Below are 21,417 nucleotides of genomic sequence, written 5' to 3'. Positions count from 1 at the left end.
CTCACACTGGTAGCCCCGCCCTGGTGATTCCCTGAGGCCCCGCCCCACCCAATTTTCAGGCCCACCCAAGCTGTTGCCAGTTGCTTAACCATAGGATTGGCCTGTCTTGGATCCTACTTCAGGTTTTCCTAAATTCTTTCAAATGAGCAGCATCTGGTCTCAGTTAGCCCCATAGCTCTTGTTAAGTAATACACAGAAACAAACACAGGGAGGCAGCCAAAATGAGGAGACAAACAGGTTCCAAATGAAAGAACAGAACAAAACCCCAAGAAAAGAACTAAGTGAAATGGAGATAAGCAACCTAACAGATGCTGAGTTCAAAACACTGCTTATAAGGATGCTCAATGAACTTAGTGAGAACCTCAGTGAACTTAGTGAGGGCCTCAAGAGCATAAAAAAGGACCAGTCAGAAATGAAGGAGGCACTAACTGAAATAAAGAATAATTTACACAGATTCAATAGTAGAGTAGGTAAAGCCAAGAAGCAAACCATCGATTTGGAATATAAGGAAGCAAAAAACACCCAATCAGAACAGCAAAAAAAAAAAAAAAGAATCCAAAAAAATGAGGATAGTGTAAGGAGCCTCTGGGACAACTTCAAGCATGCCAACATTCGCATCTGGGGGGTGCCAGAAGGAGAAGAGCGAGAACAAGAAATCGAAAACCTGTTTGAAACAATAATGGCAGAAAACTTTCCTACCTTGGTGAAGGAAAGAGACATACAAGTCCAGGAAGCACAGAGAGTCCCAAACAAGATGAACCCCAAGAGGCCCACAACAAGACACGTCATCATCAAGAGGCAAAAGGTTCAAGACAAAGAGAGAATCTTAAAAGCAGCAAGAGAAAGACAGCTAGTTACCTAAAAGGGAGTTCCCATAAGACTGTCAGCTGATTTCTCAAAAGAAACTTTGCAGGCCAGAAGGGAGTGGCAAGAAATATTCAGAGTGATGAAAAGCAAGAACCTACAACCAAGATTACTCTATCCTGCAAAGCTGTCATTTAGAATCGATGGCCATATAAAGAGTTTCCCAGACAAGGAAAAGCTAAAGGAGTTCATCACCACCAAATCATTATTATATGAAATGTTGAAGGGTCTTCTTGAAGAAAAAGATAAAAATTATGAACAAACAAAATGGCAATGAATACATAGCTATCAACAATTGAATCTACAAACAAAATTAACAAGCAGAACAGAAACATTCTCATAGATATAGAGAACATTTTGTTGGCTGCCAGATGGGAGGGGGGATGAAGGAATGGGTGAAAAAGGTGAAGGGATCTAAGAAGTACAAATTGGTTGCTAGACTGACAAACCTGAAAGGGAAAGGGGTTGGGGGGGGTGGTGGGAAGAAATAAACCAAAGAACTTATACGCATATATGCATAACCAATGGACACAGACAACAGTGTGGGAAAAGGCAGGAGGGGGGCGGGAATGGGGAGGAGGGGTGTCAATGGGGAAAAAACTGAGGAACATCTGTAATACATTCAACAATAATTTTTAAAAAATACAATTTAGCCCTGGCCAATTTGGCACAGTGATTAGAGAGCATCAGCCCGTGGACCAATGAGTCTCGGGTTCAATTCCAGTCAAGGGCACACACCTCGGTTTCAGTTCGTTCTCGGCCCTGGTTGGGGTTGTGAGGGAAGCAACCAGTTGATGTGTCCCTCTCACATCAATGTTTTTTCTCTCTCCCTCTCTCTCTCTCCCTCCCTCCTACTCTATCTGAAGAAAAATGGAAAAATATCCTCAAGTAAGGATAAAAAAAGGAAGAAAATACAATTTAAAAAGGCAGGAGTGGCCCAGCCAGTGTGGCTTAGTGGACTGAGTGTCGTCCCATGGACTGAGAGGTCCTAGTTTCATTCCTGGTCATGGCACATGACTGGATTCGGGCTTGATCCCCAGTGGGCACATGCAGGAGGCAGTCAATCGATGTTTCTCTCTCCCATCAATGTTTCTATCTCTCTCTTCCTTTCTCTCTCTCTGAAAACTCAATAAAAACATATTTTTAATAAAAGGGATGGAGGCCCGGCCGATGTGGCTACCAGGTTGAGCGTTGACCCACGCACCAAGAGGTCACCAGTCAATTCCCAGTCAGGGCACATGCCCAGGTTGTGGGCCAGATCCCCAGTGGGGGGCATGCAGGAGGCAGCCAATCCATGTTCTTTCTCTCACTCTCCCTCTAAAATCAATAAAGAAAAAATATTTTTTAAAAGGGGGGGTTATGGGAGTGTTGGTGAATATATGAAGAAACGGGAACCATTATACACAGGGAGGGGCAAAAATAGGTTTATACTTGTTCGTATGGAAAACAGTAGTACAAGAATAAACTCTGTTTCATGTACTCACAACTGTAAACCTACATTTGCACACCTTGTATTGGTGGTGAGAAAGTAAAATGGTGCAGCCTCTTTGAAAAAGTTTGGTAGTTTATGACAATACTAAACAGCATTATTATATAACCAGCTCTTCTACACCTAAGTATCCAACCAGATGAAAGGAAAACATATGTCCAAACAAAAGCTTGTACACAAATGTTCATAGTGTTATTCACAATCACCAAAAAGTGGAAACCCGCATGTCCATCAGCTGTCGAATGAACAAACAAAATATGATATATCCATGTGATGGAAAACATTTGGCAATAAAGGAGAATGGACTACTGATACATGCTACAACATGAATAAATCTCAAAAATAAGTTCAATGGGAGAAGTCAAACACAAAAGAATACTTTTGTATGAAATGCCCAGAATAGGCAAATGCCAAAAGACAGAAAGTAGACTAGGGGTGCCAGGGGCTCGGGGTGGGGTCAGGGAGTATTATAAATGGGCACGAGGTTTCCTTCTGAGGTAATGAAAATATTCTAAAATAATATTGTGATGATGGTCGCACAATTCATATAAAAAAATCATTGAATTGTATATGTAAAATGGGTAAATTTTATGGTATGTAAATTATACCTGAATAAAGCTGTACAAGAAAAACAAGAAAAAAATAAAAAAACCCTGAGATAAGTTCAGAATGTTTGTTTATGGTGGACATTCAGTATCTGTAAAAGATCCTTTCTTCCAGTAAGTCCTAGAATAATTCTGAAGCGGTTCACCTTCCAGAGAACGAAAGGCAGATGGACGAGGTGGGAGACTCACCTGACACAGCCTCCAGCTGCTTGGTGAGAGCGTGCATGATGACATTGTTCTCCACTATATAGCCCATGTCCTCCAAGTTGTCCTTGTCGAACATGATCAGGGCCTCTGAGCAGGCGTCCCATACCTGCGAACGCAAAGGGGACGTCTGTATTAGAGCCCAAGGAAAAGGACACATTACTCCAATTGGAAACTGAGTACTGCTTTCCCAAGTGATAGAAGCACAAAAATCACAATTTGTCAGTCCCTCTGGCAGAATGTAAGGAGAGAAGAAAATTCTCTTGGGAATGCTTTCCCCCCACTTCCTTAGACTGAGTGTGGACTTTGTCCAATTCTTCCCACATTCACAGAAAACCTGGAGAATGTGGACTCCGATATCTTAACCCAGGACAGACCAAGACACCTCGCCAAGAGTGATAAAGGAGGCACCTGCATTCGCCGAAAGGCTCTGTATCTCATGTTGCAGATGTGGTCCCAGGCACCAAAACCTACAAAAGAAATAATCTATAAGAGACCAGAGCATCCTTCCTGGGCTCCCCTTTGTCCCTCCATCTTGTTAAGTTAGAGGTTGTTTTCAGTGTTCTCCATAATAGAGAAATACTCCCCACTTCTATCCTGTTTGATGGTAGGAGCTAAGCTACTGTTGTTCCCCAATTCAGATTACACAGTATGAAAAAGACCTGGCTTTCATGATCAACAGGTCAAATCGAATTAAAGTAGGGGAATTAAATAAGAAAACCAAAACCATATTGTTCTTTTTAATTTGCCATCCTATTAAAGTTCCAAACTCTGGATAAAGACTATTTTTTGTTGAACTCTATGGCACTGAAGAGATTCGCTCATTGAAAAAATATTGAGAACACCCACAATGTGCCGATACAATTCTAGGTACTGAGCAAAAAGTGGAAGACCAAATGAACAAAGCCCCCACTCTTCTGTAGCTAATGTTCTAGTTTACTATTTGTAATAAAAAACAAGTACATAGTCCAGCCAGTGTGGCTTAGTGGTTGAGCACTGACCCATGCACCAAGAGGTCACCAGTTTGATTCCCGGTCAGGACACATGCCCAGGTTGTGGGCCCGATCCCCAATGGAGGGCATGCAGGAGGCAGCCAATCAATGTTCTCTCTCATTGATGTTTCTATCTCCCTCTCCCTCTTTCTTCCTCTCTCTCTAAAACCAATAAAGAAAAAATATATATGAAAAAAAAAAACAAGTACATAATATAATGTCAGGTAGCAGTAAGTGTTATGAATAAAAATGAAGCAGTATAAAGGGCTAGAGAGTGATGCAAGAGTCTAATTTTAGATAGGACGGCCTGAGGGAGTAACATCTGGCAAAGACCTAAAGACAATTTGCTGACGACTAGTTCTGTGTGCATACATCCTTCTTCACCCCAAAGGCATTTATTATGCAGGCCCCTAGCTCCCTAGAGGGCTGACTCGAGGAATGAAGAGGATGCTGCTACTGGAACTGACCCATTAACAATGTCAGAGGTCCTCATCTTCATGTATGCACCAGACTGCCAACCCACAGCCCCTCTCCCACCCACCTCAGTGAGCTCCCTCCGCACCAGACGCCCTGGTGACTCTGCCTCTGGGGCACATCGGAAAGCCAAGAGGCAGGAGATGGGTTTTATGAGAGAGGATGTTCTACTCACTACTGAGAAGGGTTGCAGAGCCAGGGGAAATGGAGCTGACCCTGTTGCTGTAAGTTTCTGGCAATTTCTCCAATACTTTCTTTGGACCTGCTTCTAGCAATAGAATTTTCTTATCATGAAAGTGAGTATCATATCCTAAAAAACAAAACAAAAAATATATAATTTTAGGAAAATCAGAATTTTTTTCATTGCCAAGAGAAGCAACAGATTAATTCCTTAACCCCTAGAATACAAATCACACAAAAAAGAAACACCATGGACTGGCTGGTGTGACTCAGTTGGTTGGGCATCGTTTCAGGGACCAAAAGGTCATCAGTTCAATGCCGTCATGGCACATGCCCAGGTTTTGAGCTCAATCCCAGCAGGGGGAGTGCAGGAGACAGCCGACTGTTTCTATCTCTCCCTTTCCCTTCCTCTTGCTCTCTTAAAAACAAAAAAAAAAAGACAATTAAGGGAAAAAGAAAAGAAAGAAACACCATGCAGAGCCCTAAACAATAACACATACCAGTATTTCAACTATGTGAACCACCCTGCCAACCACGGTAAGGTAGTATGTAGACATCAGAGATTTCCAATCTTCAAAATATTACATCACTGAAAATTACAAATTCTGTTCAACAGAAAAATGTAGTTAATAAGCAAAATTCATTGTGGCTGGCCTCCAGATTAAATCAAGGATAAAGAATTACAGTCTAGCCCTGGCCGGTTTGGCTCAGCGGTTAGAGCTTCGGACTGTGGTCCAGTGACACCCGCGTTTGGTTCCCGCTAAGGGCATGTACCTCGGTTGCAGTTTGTCCCCGGCCCTGGTTGGGTCGTGCGGGTGGCAACCACTCGATGTGTCCCTTTCATGTTGATGTTTCTATCTCTCTCTCTCTACCTTCCACTCTATCTGAACAAAAAAATGGAAAAATGTCCTCCTCGGGTGAGGATAAAAAAAAAAATTACAGTCTGTAAAAGAAAAAGGGGCCAAAGTATACATCAATTGTGTGTACAAGTCTGGTCCTAAAACACTGAGTAGGTTAAGTAAAAAGGGAACTTGGGGATTCTATTACTAGGTGTCTGCAGCACATTACGGTCAGTCCCTCCACAGTGTCTGAAAGATACAGGGGGAAATAAGCAGTGAATTGCAGCTGCCAAGAAAGGGGGGAAAATGTGGTAGGATCACTGGAATCCCCCCACCTGCTTGGCAGCGCCACAGCAATTTTGCATTGAAGGATGGGAGCAGGGACCACATTCTGCAGAGGACTGCGTTATGGGCTATCACACCTCTACACCTTGATCTAGCAGTAGTCACTCCACCCTATTGCCCCCTGGCACCTTCCTTAAGAATCCTACTCAATTCAAGCCTCACCTCCCCAGGCAATGTTCTTCATACCAGGTCTGCACACCTCCCCCCTGAACAGGTCAGTTGCTTGTTCCTCTGGGGGAGCTTTCAACTCATTCTTTTTTTGATCAGTTATTTACAAATCTTTCTCTTTTGCTAGATTCCAAATTCCTTGGGGACAGGATTCCCCTCCCCCCGTTATATTAATATTCCCAACAGCAAACGCTGTATCTCTCAATCCATAAAGTAGATAATATCTTCACAGACATTTCTGTTAAATGAGACCAGGAAATTAACAGGAAAAGAATTAGATTTCCATGCCCTGGCCGGTTTGGCTCAGCGGTTAGAGCGTTGGCCTGCGGTCCAGAGAGACCCAGGTTCAGTTCCCGCTAAGGGCATGTATTTCGGTTGCAGTTTGTCCCCGGCCCTGGTTGGTCGTACAGGTGGCAGCCACTTGATGTGTCCCTTTCACGTCGATGTTTCTCTCTCTCTCTCCCTCCCACTCTATCTGTACAAAAAATGGAAAAATGTCCTCGGGTGAGGATAAAAAAAAAAAAAAAAGAATTAGATTTCCAAACACATTATAAAATATAGCCAGGTTTAATTAATTAATTTATTTATTTATTTTATCCTCACCCGAGGACATTTTCCCATTTTTTGTTCAGGTAGAGTGGGAGGGAGAGAGAGGAACAGAGAGAGAGAGAGAGAAACATCGACATGAAAGGGACACATCAAGTGGCTGCCCCCCGCACCACCAACCAGGTGGAAACTGAACCCGGGTCTTTCTGGACTGCAAGCCGACGCTCTAACCACTGAGCCAAACTGGCCAGGGCAGGTTTAATATTTTATTTTTTAGCTATTTAATGTAACATTTTAGAAAATTCATTTGGAGAAAAAATACTGGAGAATATAATTTACAAATAACAATATAAAAGGAAAATACAGATATTTCAAGCCTTGAACATAAACTAATGTGAGTTTGAAGAAGAACCAAGGAAAACATAAACTGACTGATAGGACAAGATGAAGAACCTGCTGAAAAATTTTCACTTTTTTTTTACATTTAAAACTTTTTATTTTTAATTACAGTTGATAATACAATATTATATTAGTTTCAGGTGTACAATATAATGTTTATACATTTATATAACTTATAAAGTGATCACCCCAATAAGTCTATTTCCCATCTGATGGCATACAGTTATCACAATATTATTGACTGTGTCCCTTACATTGTACTTTACATCCCCGTGATCACCTTTCTTTTTCTTTTTTTTTTTTATCCTCACCAGAGGACATTTTTTGCATTTATATTCAGATAAAGCAGGAGGGAGAGAGGGGGGAAGAGAGAGAGAAACATCAATGTGAGAAAGACACATCAACTGGTTGCCACCCACACAACCCCAACCGGGGCTGGGGACAAACTGCAAGCAAGGTACACGCCCTTAGTGGGAACCGAACCCAGGTTCTGGTCCATGGGCTGACGCTCCAACCGCTGAGCCAAACTGGCCAGGGCCTGTGATCACCTTTCACTTTTATTTATCTTTTGTCTGAATTTTTTAAATGTTTATTTATTTTTGTTACAGATGTTTCTCCTTTTACCCCACTGACACCCTCCTCCCAATCCCGCCCTCTGCCCCAGCACTGTCCTTGTCCTTGTTTACGCATACATGAATATAAGTTCTGTGGTTTATCTTTTCCCTCCCCCACTCCACCTCTTGTGAGGTTTGTCAGTCTGCACCCTACTTCCACGTCTCTGGGTCTATTTTGTTTCTCAGCTTGTTTTGTTCATTATATTCCACAAATAAGTGAGATCATGTGATATTTGTCTTTCTCTACTTGGCTTGTTTCGCTTAAGATAATACTCCTGAGGTCCCTCCATGTCACCTCAAAGGATAAAAGATCTTTCTTTCTTACAACTGCATAATATTCCATTGTGTATATGTACCCAGCTTTTTTATCCATTCTTCTATTGATGGATACTTGGGCTGTTTCCAGATCTTAGCAATTGTAAATAGTGCTGCTCTGAGCATAGGGGTACATATATTCTTTCTGATTGGTGTTTCAGGCTTCTTAGGATATATTCCTAGAAGTGGGATCACTGGGTCAAATGGAAGTTCAATTTTTAATTTTTTGAGGTAACACCATATTGTTTTCCATAGTGGCTGCAACAGTATGCATTCCCACCAGCAGTGTACTAGAGTCCCCTTTTCTCTACACCCTCATCAGCACTTGTTGTTTGAAGATTGGTTGATGGTCGCCATTCTGGCAGGTGTGAGGTGATACCTCATAGTCGTTTTAATTTGCATCTCTCTGATGATTAATGATGTTGAGCATTTTTTCATGTTTCTTGGCCATTTGTATGTCCTGTTTGGAAAGGTGCCTCTTTAGGTCCTCTGCCCATTTTTCAATCGGGTTCTTTGTTTTCCTTTTGTTGAGTTGTATGAGCACTCTATATATTTTGGAAATTAGCCCCTTATCTGATGTATCATTGGCAATTATGCTCTCCCATATAACAGGTTCCCTTTCCATTTTGATGCTTGTTTCTTTTGCTGCACAGAAGCTTTTAGTTTGGTGTAGTCCCATGTGTTCATATTTTCCTTATTTCTCTTGCCCTTAGGGTTGTATCAGTGAAAATTCTGCTGCGTGTGATGTCTAAAATTTTGTTGCCTACATTTTCTTCTAGGATTTTTATGTATTCACAAGTCACATTTAAATCTTTGATCCCTTTTGAGTTTATTCTTGTGTTTGGTGGTATAGCTTCATTTTTTTTTGCATGTAGCTGTCTAATTTTCCCAACACCATTTGTTAAAGAGGCTGTCTTTACTCCACTGTATGCTCTTCCACTTTTGTCAAATATTAATTGAGCATAATGACTTGGGTCAATTTCTAGGTTCTCTATTCTGTTCCATTGATCTATATGCCTGTTCCTATGCCAGTACCAGGCTGTTTTGATTACTATGGCTTTGTAGTATAACCTGATATCTGGTATTGTAATCCCTCCTACTTTGTTCTTTTTCAGGATTCCTGTAGCTATTCAGGGTCTTTCTTGGTTCCATATAAACTTTTGGAGTATTTGTTCTAGTTCTGTGAAATATGTCACTGTTATTTTGAATGGGGATTGCATTAAATCTATGGACTGCTTTGGGTAGTACGGACATTTTAATGATGTTAATTCTTCCAATCTATGAACAACGTATATGCTTCCACTTTTTTATATCTTCCACTATTTCTTTTTTCAATGACCTGTAGTTTTCTGAAAATAGACCCTTTACTTCTTTGGTTAAGTTTATTCCTAGGGCCAGGCCAGTGTGGCTCAGTGGTTGAGTGTCGACTCATGCACCAAGATGTCACCTGGTTCGATTTCCGTTCAGGGCACATGCCCAGGTTCTGGGCCAAATACCCAGTGCAGGGCATGCAGGAAGTGGCCAATGGATGTTCTCTCTCATCAATGTTGCTATCTCTCTCTCTCTCTCCCTTTCTCTCTCTCTAAAATCAATGAAGAAAAAAAAATTTTTAATAAAAAGTTTACTCCTAGGTATCTTAATTTTTTTGCCACAATGGTAAACAAAATTGCTTTTTTAGTTTCCCTTTCTGTGAGTTTGTTGGTGGTGTAGAAGAATGCTGTCCATTTCTTGATGTTAATTTTGTATCCTGCTACTTTGTCAAATTCATTTATTAACTCTAGTAGATTTTTTATGGAGTCTTTAGGGTTTTCTATGTATAGTATCATGTCATCTGCAAATAATGAGTTTCACTTCCTCCTTTCCAATTTGGATTCCTTTTATATTTTCTTCATGTCTAACTGCAGTGGCTAAGACTTCCAGTACTACCTTAAATAAGAGTGGCGAGAGTGGGCATCCCTGTCTTGTTCCTGTTCTTAATGGAAATGCTTAGTTTTTGCCCATTGAGTATGATGTTGGCTGTAGGTTTTTCATATACGGCCTTCATTATGTCAAGATATTATCCTTCTGCCCTGGCCGGTTTGGTTCAGCGGTTAGAGCATCGGCCTGCGGTCTTGAGAGACCCAGGTTCGGTTCCCGCTAAGGGCGCGTACCTCAGTTGCAGTTTGTCCCCGGCCCTGGTCGGTTGTGCGGGTGGCAGCCACTCGATGTGTTCCTTTCACATCGATGTTTCTCTCTCTCTCTCTCTCTGTCCCTCTCTCTCCCTCCTACTCTACCTGAACAAAAAATGGAAAAATGTCCTCGGGTGAGGATAAAAAAAAAAAAAAAAAAAGGTATTATCCTTCTATTCCTGTCTTGCTGAGCGTTTTTATCAGAAATGAGTGCTGTATTTTGTCAAATGCTTTTTCAGCATCTATTGATAAGATCATACGGTTTTTATCTTTCATTTTGTTTATGTGGTGTATCACATTTATTGATCTGCAAATACTGTACCAGCCTTGCATCTCTGGAATGAATCCTGCTGGATCCAATTTGCTACTATTTTGTAAGGATTTTGGCACCTGTGCTCATCAAGGATATTGCCCTGTTGTTTTCTTTCTTTGTAGTGTCTTTATCTGGTTTTAGAATTAGGAGTACGTTGGCCTCATAAAATGAGTTTAGAAGTCTTCCATCTTCTTGAATTTTCTGGAATAGTTTGAGGAGAATGGGTGTTAGATCTTCCTTGACTGTTCCGTAAAACTCCCCCGTGAAGCCATCTGGGCCTGGGCTTTTGTTTGCTCGGAGTTTCTTGATTACATCTTTAATTTCCTTAGTTGTTATTGGTCTGTTCAAGTTTTCTATCTCTTCCTGGTTCAGTTTTGGGAGATTATCTATGTGTTTCTAGCAATGCGTCCATTTCACCTAGATTGTCCAATTTGTTGGTGTACAATTGTTTGTAGTATGTTTTAATGATCCTTTGTATTTCTGTGGTGTCAGTTGTTACTTCTCCTCTTTCTTTCTGATTTTGTTTATTTGGGTCCTCTCTTTTTGTTTCTTGGCCAGTCTGGCTAAGGGTCCATCAATCTTGTTTATCTTTTCAAAGAACCAGCTCTTTGTTTCATTGATCTTTTGAATTGTATTTTTAGTTTCTATGCCTTATTTCTGCCCTGACCTTTACTATTTCTTTCCTTCTACTTGCTCTGGGTTTTTCTTTTTGTTTACTTTCCAGTTCTTTAAGTTGTAGGGTTAGAAAGTCAATTAGGAATTTTTCTTGTTTCTTGAGTAGAACTGTACTTCTATGAACTTCCCTCTCAGGACTGCTTTCGCTGCGTCCCATAGATTTTGTGTTGTTGTGTGTTCATTTTCATTGGTTTCCAGGAAGTTTTTAATTTCTTCCTTGATCTCCTTGGTAACCCATTCGCTGTTTAATAACATGCTATTTAGCCTCCATGTGTTTGAATGTTTTTGTTGTAATTGATTTCTAGTTTCATGCCATTGTGATCTGAGAAGATGCTTGGTATGATTTCAATCTTCTTGAATTTGTAGAGACTTACTTTGTGTCCCAATTTGTGGTCTATCTTCGAGAATGTCCCATGTGCACTCGAGAAGAATGTATATTCTGTGGCTTTGGGGATGAAGTGTTCTGTAAATATCAATTAAGTCCAACTGATCTAGTTCATTGTCTATGGACTCTTTGTCCTTGTTAATTTTTTGTCTAGATGATCTATCCAGTGGTGTTAGTGTAGTGTTCAAGTCACCCACGATGACTGTATTGCTATTGATCTTTCCCTTGAAATCCTCCAGAAGTTTTTTGATATATTTTGGTGCTCCTGTATTTGGTGCATATATGTTTACCAAAGTTATATCCTCTTGTTGGATTGATTCCTTTAATATTACGTAGTGACTTTCTTTGTCTCTTACTATGGCCCTTGTTTTGAAGTTTATCTTATCAATATGAGTATTGCTACACCAGCTTTTTTCCATTTCCATTTGTCTGGAAATTTTTTCCATCCCTTCACTTTCATCCTGTGTGAGTCTTTTGTTGTCAGGTGAATTGTAGATAGCATATACATGGGTCATGTTTTTTTATACAGTCAACTACCCTATGTCTTTTGATTGGATTGTTTAAGCCATTTACATTTAATGTTATTATTGAGAAATACTTGTTCCTTGCTATTTTTATTTTTATTTATTTTTTAATCCTCACCCAAGGACATTTTTCCATTTTTTTTGTTCAGATAGAGTGGGAGGGAGAGAGAAGAAGGGGAAGAGAGAGAGAAACATTGAAGTGAAAGGGACACATCGAGTGGCTGCCTCCTGCACAACCCAACCAGGGCCGGGGACAAACTGCAACCGAGGTACACACCCTTAGCGGGAACCGAACCTGGGTCTCTCCGGACTGCAGGCCGATGCTCTAACCGCTGAGCCAAACCGGCCAGGGCCCATTTTTATTTTTTTATGCCTATGTTCCTCACTCTCTATTTCTTCTCCTTCTTACAGCAGTCCCTTTAGGTTTTCTTACAGTGCTGGTTTGGTGGTGGCAAATTCCCTTAGCTTTTTTTTTTTGTCTGTGAAGCTCTTTATTTCACCTTCAATTTTAAATGATAGCCTGCTAGATAGTGTTGGACTCAGACCCTTGCTTTTCATTACCTTGTACACTTCATGCCATTCCCTTCTGGCATGCAGTGTTTCTATTGAGAAATCAGGCCTGGCCGGTGTGGCTCAGTGGTTGAGCATTGACCCATGCACCAACAAGTCACTGCTTCGATTCCCAGTCAGGGCACATGCCCAGGTTGTGGGATGTGCAGGAGGTGGCCAATTGATGTTCTCTCTCATCAATGTTTCTCTCTCATCCTCTCCCTTCCTCTCTAAAATTAATAAAGAAAAAATTTAGGAAAAAGAGAGAGAAATCAGCTGACAGTCTCTCTTGCTTCCTTTAAGAGTCTTTCTTTGTCTTTAATGTTTGTCATTTTAATTATTATGTGTCTAGCTGTGGGTCTTTTTTGGTTCATCTTGCTTGAAAGACTCTGTGTTTCCTGGACTTGTGTGACTTTTTCCTTCACCAAATTGGGGAAGTTTTCTGTCATTATTTCTTCAAACAGGTTCTCTATCCCTTTTTCTGATTCTTCCCCTTCTGGTACCCCTATGATGCAAATGTTGTTAATGTTCTGTGTTGTCCCAAAGCTCCCTTAAACTCTCCTCCTGCTTTTTAATTTTTTTCCCCCATTTGCGGCCCTATTTGGAAGATTTTTTCTACCTTGTCTTCTAAATCGCTGATTTGGCCTTCAGCTTCTTCTAATCTACTACTGAATCCTTCTAGGGTAGTTTTCATATCAGCTATGTCATTCTTTATTTCCTCTTGATTTATATTCATAGCTTCTACCTCTTTTATTAAGCTGTTGTAGTTCCCACTGAGCTCTTTATAATTCTCATTAAGTTGCTTGTAGTTCTCAATAAATTGTTTGAGCTCCTTAAAATCATTGCTTTGAATTCTTTATTTGACAAATTGCTTTCTTCCATTTCATGTAGTTCCTTTTCTAATGATTCCTCTTTTTCTTTCATTTGGGTGTTATTTCTTTGTCTTCCCATTTTGCAGTCTGGTAGTTCTAGGCCTGGTGCAGGACGTTGGGATGTACAGGCAGGTCAGTGTGTATCAAATAAGGCTTCTGTGCCTCCCATTCTGTTTTGGTGTGTGGCACCTCTTGCCTGCTGTGGGTTCTGGAGAATTGACAACTGGCAGCTGGTATTGGTCTGTAGTTGTTAGGCTCTGCTATGGCATGCATGGGTCCCTGACGCCAGGGCTCTGTTGGGGCGCGCTGCTGTCTGGTGGGGCTCATCTCCTGATCAGCTACTGTTGGTGCTGCTGGGGGCAAGTGTCAGCTCCCAGTTTGTGCTGCTACTGCTGCTGCTGTTGCCAAGGGGTGCTCTCAGTACCCAATCCTCTGCTGCTGCTGTGGCTGAGGCTCCACTCCCACCCAGTAACTGCTGCTATGGGGGAAGTTACTGGGCTCCCAAGCTTCAGCTGCTGTTGGGGGTGAGGCTCCACTCCCACCCAGTGACTATTGCTATGGGAGATGGTGCTTGGCTCCTGGCGGGCTACGGCTTCCACAGCAGGCACCTTGACAGTGTTGCTACTGTGTGCTGGTCCGTGTTGACACAGTGGGGTCCACTGGTCCGATGGTACAAGGCACACTGGTGGACTCAGATCACTTGGCCCTAGCTGCTCCCACTGCCTCCTCCCAGAGAAGACCAGGGATCTTGCAAAATGGGGAGGCCTCTGGGCTGTGCAGGGAGAAGCACCCTGACAAGCCACTTACTGTGGCTGGCTGCTCCTTGTCCACAGCATGGAAACCCTCTGCCTCAACGTATCTGCACTGCTTGAGGTTGCTTGTCTACACTCATGTCCACTCACTGTCTCGCACACAATCACCTTCGCTCTGGTTCTCCCCGCCGCCATCTTTTTTTTGAAAATTTTCACTTAAAAAAAAAAAATGTTTTTCTCCATTGATTTTTAGAGAGGGAAGAAGAGAGAGGAAGAGAGAGATAGAAACATCAATGAGAAAGAGCATCGATTGGTCGCCTCCTGCATGTCCCTCACTGGGGATTTGGCCCACAACCTGGGCATGTGCCCTGACCAGGAACCAAACCGGCAACCTCTTGGTGCATGGGTCGACGGTCAACCACTGAGCCACTCCGGCTGGGTAAAAATTTTCACTTTTAAAGCATGAGTCTAAAATTAAATGAATGTTGAAATATAAAGTAAGAAATATAAAGTAAGAATGTTGAAATATAAAGATCAGTCAGGATATAAACTACTGACAAAGAATATTCTTTGGGATACATGCTATGATGATCAAGGGGAGACACTCCACAAGAGAAAACACGCCACACTATACTTGCCTATGGAAGGTATATAAAATTGTATAGAAATTTGAGAGGGCCGTGGCTGGTTTTGCTCAGTGGTTAGTGCATCGTCCTGCAGACCAATGAGTTGCGGGTTCGATTCCAGTCAAGGGTACGTACCTCGGTTGCGGTTTGTCCCCGGCCCTGGTCGGGTCATATGGGAGTCAATGTGGCTCTATCACATCAATTTCTCTCTCTGTCTCTCTCTCCCTCTCTCCACCCCCACCCCCATTTTATCTAATGATAAGCAGAAAAATATCCTCACGTGAGGAATAAAAATAAAAATTTTAATTAAAAAAAAAAAAACTTGAGAGAAAAACTTTCTTAAAAAAAAAAGTCATTATAAGACAATTAAGCTCTTCCCAGTGTTTCTCATTCTCAACATGTGGTCTTCAGATCTCCTGTATCCATCCCCAGAAAAATTTGTTAATAAAGGGCCCCAGCTGGACCACTGGAAGTAGAAACGTGAACCTTGATTTTTTTTTTTTTTTTTTAATTTTTTTTTTTATCCTCACCCAAGGACATTTTTCCATTTTTTGTTCAGATAGAGTGGGAGGGAGAAAGAGGAAGAGAGAAAGAAACATCGCCGTGAAAGGAACACATCAAGTGGCTGCCTCCTGCATGACCCAACCAGGGTCGGGGACAAACTGCAACCAAGGTACATGCCCTTAGCAGGAACCGAACCCGGGTCTCTCTGGACCGCAGGCCGACGCTCTAACCGCTGTGCCAAACCGGCCAGGGCATGAACCTTCATTTTAAAATATACCCCACAAACTGGTAACAATGATTGCCTTCGAGGAGAACTGGGTGGCTAACAGTAAAAAATGGAAGTCTTACTTTATATGTTTTATACTCTATACCCTCTACCCTTTGTATTTCAAAATTCCTTTTGAATTTTTTATATGTGCCTTAGTTATTCAAAACCCAAAACCATGGCAAAACAAAACAATCCAGGTGATTCTTAAATGCACTCAAACTTGAAAACCACAATGTTAATCCATTTATCAATTGGTACAACCAAAATGACTGTCAGAGAGAAAGGGGGCATATACAAAAATCTGTGCTTCTTCTAATTACCAGCTTTTGAGTGCAAGTTACTTGAGCTTTCTTGAGCTTTAACCTCCTTATCTGCATAATCAACCATCAAGACTATTATGAAGATTAAATAAAAACAAATGTAAAATACTTGAAAATATGCTTATCCATAGCAAGTGTTCAATAATTAATAACTATGTTTAGTATAATTACTGTGAGACTCAAGCCCATCAGCTCATACATACATAGCATTGTTTCCCACCAGTTTCCTAGAAGGGGAGCCATCTTAGGGAAGATGTGGCTGTCATTCCCTAATTCTCAAGTCAACAAACATTATTAGTGATCTTTGTGAGGCCAGAAAACTCAAATCCAATTTCTGAAAGTCACTGTACAGTTGTTAGTAGCAAAATATCTCGAGTTTGGTGGCCTGGGTTTGAATTCTAACTCTGCTAGTGCCTGGCTGTGAGACTTTGGTCCTTATTTAACTTGCTAAGCAAGTTTTCTCACGTAAAATAGAAAATACCTACTTCACAGGGTAGTGAAGGAGCCTAAACTATAAATATGAAATCAAAGTTCTTACCTCACCTTATACACAAAGGCTTAGGACACTTCCGGTGAAGATGGAGGCATAGGTAAACGCGGTACTCGCCTCCTCCCACAACCACACCAAAATTACAACTATAGAACAAACATCCTTCAGAACCGCATGAAATCAAGTTGAATGGAAGTCCTACAACTACAAAATTAAAAAAGAAGCCACATCAAGAATGGAGAAACTGAGGCTTCAGAAGAACCTGGGGAAGAACCTGATTCCTGATCCCCAATGTGTGGCTTTCTTAAAAAAAAAAAGGACCGTCATAAATTCAAGGACATTGCCTAACAGAAAAGTATGCAGCCCGGGTGATGAAACCAGAAATGAAGCCTGAGTGAATGCCTCAGTCAGAGATCCCAGCAAGCACTGCCAGCTTTGCCAGCAGTCAACCAGCAGAGGAAACAAGGACTTTTATTCTTATTTTCATGGTGGTGCAATTTTTTTTCCTTTAATTCTGCAATGCTTTAATTTGTAGTCAGCTGCACTGGTTGGCAGCTGTGGGTGGAGCAGCTCTCGGGAAATCATAGTGTACCCATCACCAGAGGCCCAGTCCAGACTAAGTCATCCAGTGGGCAGGCAATTCAGGGTACCCCACACAGAACCCAGTTCTAATTCTGACAAAACAAACAGACCCTTGAGTTAGTTTTCTTTCCTTTTTTTTTTTTTTATCCTCACCCGAGGACATTTTTCCTTTTTTGTTCTGGTAGAGTGGGAGGGAAAGACAGGAACAGAGAGAGAGAGAAACATCGATGTGAAAGGGACACATCGAGTGGCTGCCACCCACACGACCAACCAGGGCCGGGGACAAACTGCAACCGAGGTATGCGCCCTTAGCGGGAACCGAACCCGGGTCTCTCGGGACTGCAGGTCGACGCTCTAACCGCTGAGCCAAACTGGCCAGGGCTTGAGTTAGTTTTCTAGAGGGGTTGCACTGTGTCCTAGACTGTGTCTTGCCTACTGTTTTCCAGGAGAGCTTCAGATTAGAAAATCCTGCCTCAAACCCAGCCTGTGTGGCTCAGTGGTTGAGCATCAACCCATGCACCAAGAGGTCACCGGTTCAATTCCCAGTCAGGGCACATGCCCAGGTTGTGGGCCAAATCTCCAGTGGGGGGCATTCAGTAGGTGGCCAATCATTGTTCTATCTGATTGATATTTCTTGTCTCTCTCTCTCCCCCTCCCTTCCTCTCTCTCTAAAATCAATATAGAAAAAATTTTAAAAAAAGAAAACACAGGAGTGAATCTTCAGGACTTTGGGTTAGTAACAATTTATTAGATATGACACCAAAAACACAAGTGGTAAAAGACTGATAAATTGGACTTAATCAAAATTAAAAACATTTGGGCTTCAAAGGACACCATTAAGAAAGTGAAACAAAGAACCCAATTAAAAAATGGGCAGAGGAGCTGAATAGACACCTCTCCAAACAGGACATACAAATGGCCAAGAGACATATGAAGAAATGCTCAACATCACTAATCATCAGAGAGATGCAAATTAAAACAACAATGAGGTATCACCTCACACCTGTCAGAATGGCCACCATCAACAAATCATCAAACAAGTGTTGGCGAGGGTGTGGAGAAAAGGGGACTCTAATACACTGCTGGTGGGAATGCAGACTGGTGCAGCCGCTATGGAAAACAATATGGTGCTACCTCAAAAAATTAAAAATTGAACTTCCATTTGACCCAGTGATCCCACTGCTGGGAATATACCCTAAGAAGCCTGAAACACCAATCAGGAAGAATATATGTACCCCCATGTTCATAGCAGCACTATTTACAATAGTTAAGATCTGGAAACAGCCCAAGTGTCCACCAGTAGACGAATGGATAAAAAAGCTGTGGTACATATACACAATGGAGTACTATGTAGCGGTAAGAAAGAAAGATCTCTTATCCTTTGAGACGACATGGAGGGACCTGGAAAGTATTATCCTAAGTGAAAGAAGCCAAGCAGAAAAAGACAAATACCACATGATCTCACTTATATACGGAATATAATGAACATAACAGTCTGAGAAATACAGTAGACCCAGACACATGGAAGTAGGGCACAGACTGACATCCCTCAGAAGAGGGGATGGGGGGTGGGGGGGTGGGAAGAGATAAACCACAGAACTTATATGCATGTATGCATGACCAATGGACATGGACAACTAAGCCGGGACAGGGTGGAGGGGGGTGGGGGTGGGGGGTGCCAATGGGGTAAAAAGGTAAAATATCTGTAACAAAAAAATAAATAAAAATTCATAAAAAATAAAATAAAATAAAATAAAAATAAGTAAAGAAAGAAACTAAAAAAAATAAAAAATAAATAAATAAGAAAGAAAGTGAAAAGATAATCCATAAAATGTGAGAAAATATTTTCAAATCATTTATCTGATAAGGGATGTGTACTCAGAATATATGAAAAACTTACAACTCAATAATAAATTGAACAAATACTTCAATTTAAAAATGGGCAGATTCTGAACTGGCATTTCCCCAAAAGATATACAAATGACCAATGAGCATGTGAAAGGATGCTGAATATCATTAGTCATTAGGGAAATGCAACTCAAAACCAGAAAATACCACTTCATACCCAATGGAATGACTATAAACAAAAAGATAATGACGAGTGTTGTCCAGGATGTAAAAAAACTGGACCCCTCATATATTGCTGGTGAGAATGTAAAATGGTGCAGGCACTTTGGAACAGTTTGGCAGCTCTTCAAAATGTTAAACAGAATTACCGTATGACCTAGCAATTCCACTCCTAGGAATATATCCAAGATAACCAAAAATATGTTTACACACGCCCTGGCTGGTTTGGCTCAGCGGTTAGAGCGTCCGCCTGCGGTCCGGAGAGACCCGGGTTCGGTTCCCGCTAAGGGCGCGTACCTCGGTTGCAGTTTGTCCCCGGCCCTGGTTGGTCGTGCGGGTGGCAGCCACTCGATGTGTCCCTTTCACGTCGATGTTTCCCTCTCTCTCTCTTCCTCTCTCTCCCTCCCACTCTGTCTGTACAAAAAGTGGAAGAATGTCCTCGGGTGAGGATAAAAAAAATAAAATAAATATGTTTACACAAAAGCTTACATACAAAATAGCAACATTATTTTTAACAGCCCCAAAGTGAAAACCCAAATGTCCATCATCTGACGAATGAATAAACAAAACATATATTCACACAATGAAATATTATTCAGCTGTAAAAATGAAGTACTAGCACATGCTACAACCTGGATGAACCCTGAGAACATTAAGTAGACTTCATGTGTACAGAAAAGGCAAATCTGCAGACAAAAGTACATGATTGGTTGCCTGGAGCAGATTTTCAACCTATGCACTGCAAGAATTTTTTAAAATGTGCCGTACCTGACCATTTAGTCAGGAGCACTAACTTCTTTTCCCTTACACTCTCAAATAAAAAAGTGACAAAAGCCTACACAACAATAGACATCTGTTGTGAATGAATCAAAATTATACTTATTTTTTTCATCAGATCAGCCAAAAATATATTTTTTTGGTGTGTCACAGAATTTTAGTAATTAGTTTGTGTGCCATGAGATGAAAAAGCTTGCAAATCACTGGTGTAGAGCTAAGATTGGGGGGAAATGGACAGTAACTGGTAGTGGATTCAGATTTCTTTTGGAGGTAATGCAAATGTTCTAAAATTTATTGTGGTGATGGCTGCACAATTAAATTGTATGCTTCAAATAAGTGAACTTTAGCCCTGGCCAGGTAGCTCAGTTGGTTAGTGTGTCCCTATATGCCAAGGTTTTGGTTCTGTCCCTGATCAGGGCACATACAAGAATCAACCAGTAGCCCTGGCTGGTATGGCTCAGCAGTTAGGAGTGTCACCCTGCAGATCTATGCGTCACTGGTTCAATTTTGTTAAAGGGCACATAACTCGGTTTGGTCCGCAGCCCTGCTTGGGTTTGTGACAAGGCAACCAATCAATGTGTCACTCTCACATCAATGTTTCTCTCTCTCTCCCTCCCACTCTATCTGAAGATAAATAGAAAAATATCCTTGGGTGAGGATTTTAAAAATAAAAGAATCAACCAATAAATGCAAAAATAAGTGAAACAACAAATCAATGCTTCTCTCACTCTCCAATCAATCAATAATATAGTGGTGAATGGGTTAGCTTTATGATATGCAAATTATATTTCAATGGAGCTGTTAAAAAACAAACACACACACACACACAAAAAACCACCCACCCAATGCAACAATGCTTTACTGCTCCCAACTCTGCCCATAACTAAATAACCCTGACCAGGTCTGTTTCCCTATCAGTTGTAAAGACTCCTAAGGTCCCTCCCATTTTTGACTCTTCGGAACCCTTGAGAACCAAGCGCTTGTCGGGGGTCCTCTGAGGAGGGAATGGACCACAAGATGCACAACACTCAGACTTTGGGAAAACAGTGCTAGGGCTCCTACAGTCCTCACTGCTCCTCCATGGCCCCACTCCCTGACACTGCTGGCCTTGGAGAATCGCTTACCCAAGGCACAGGCCATGGCGGCGCCCACTAGGCCTCCACCAGACACCACCACATCGTACACGGTGTCGGCCGGGGAGCCGGCCCACCGCCGACAGGAGACTAGCGGGCTTCTTCCGGCAGCTGCAGGTGCAGCCCCCAACCTTCTCACAGCTAGCAGAGCCGACATGATGCTGACATGCGCGCTACTTGGCAACCCGCCTTGCGTAGCACTGCTACAGCAGAGCCCTCCAATCACTTGCCGCCTCAGCCACGCAGGCTCAGAACAGGAAATAGAGCGTGCGAAGCGAATAGGCCAATCGGAAAACGATCCTTGCCTCCTTGGGCGGGATGGATTGGAGGCTCCCTGGATAGGGGACTGGTTCTTGCATCCGCCTGGGAGCCAATCAG

At 41.9% G+C, this 21,417-nt stretch overlaps 1 protein-coding gene across 1 annotated transcript in view; it reads right to left on the bottom strand.

Annotated features, from left to right (window-relative positions):
- Positions 1–21,232, bottom strand: part of COQ6 (coenzyme Q6, monooxygenase) — a 29,187-nt gene extending 7,955 nt beyond the window's left edge. The window contains exons 1-4 of the mRNA XM_036260129.1: positions 21,031–21,232; positions 4,804–4,938; positions 3,574–3,632; positions 3,148–3,271 (exon numbers count right to left, since the gene is read on the bottom strand). Of these exons, the coding sequence (XP_036116022.1) occupies positions 3,148–3,271; positions 3,574–3,632; positions 4,804–4,938; positions 21,031–21,196 (484 nt within the window). The 5' untranslated portion in view covers positions 21,197–21,232. The remainder of the gene's footprint in view (positions 1–3,147; positions 3,272–3,573; positions 3,633–4,803; positions 4,939–21,030) is intronic.
- Between the last annotated feature and the right edge of the window lie 185 nt (positions 21,233–21,417).

This window comes from Molossus molossus, unplaced genomic scaffold (assembly GCF_014108415.1).
Source record: "Molossus molossus isolate mMolMol1 unplaced genomic scaffold, mMolMol1.p scaffold_m16_p_1, whole genome shotgun sequence".
NCBI classification, from domain to species: Eukaryota; Metazoa; Chordata; class Mammalia; order Chiroptera; family Molossidae; genus Molossus; species Molossus molossus.
Note: the sequence above shows the minus strand (reverse complement) of the source record. Positions and strands in the feature narration are given on the sequence as shown.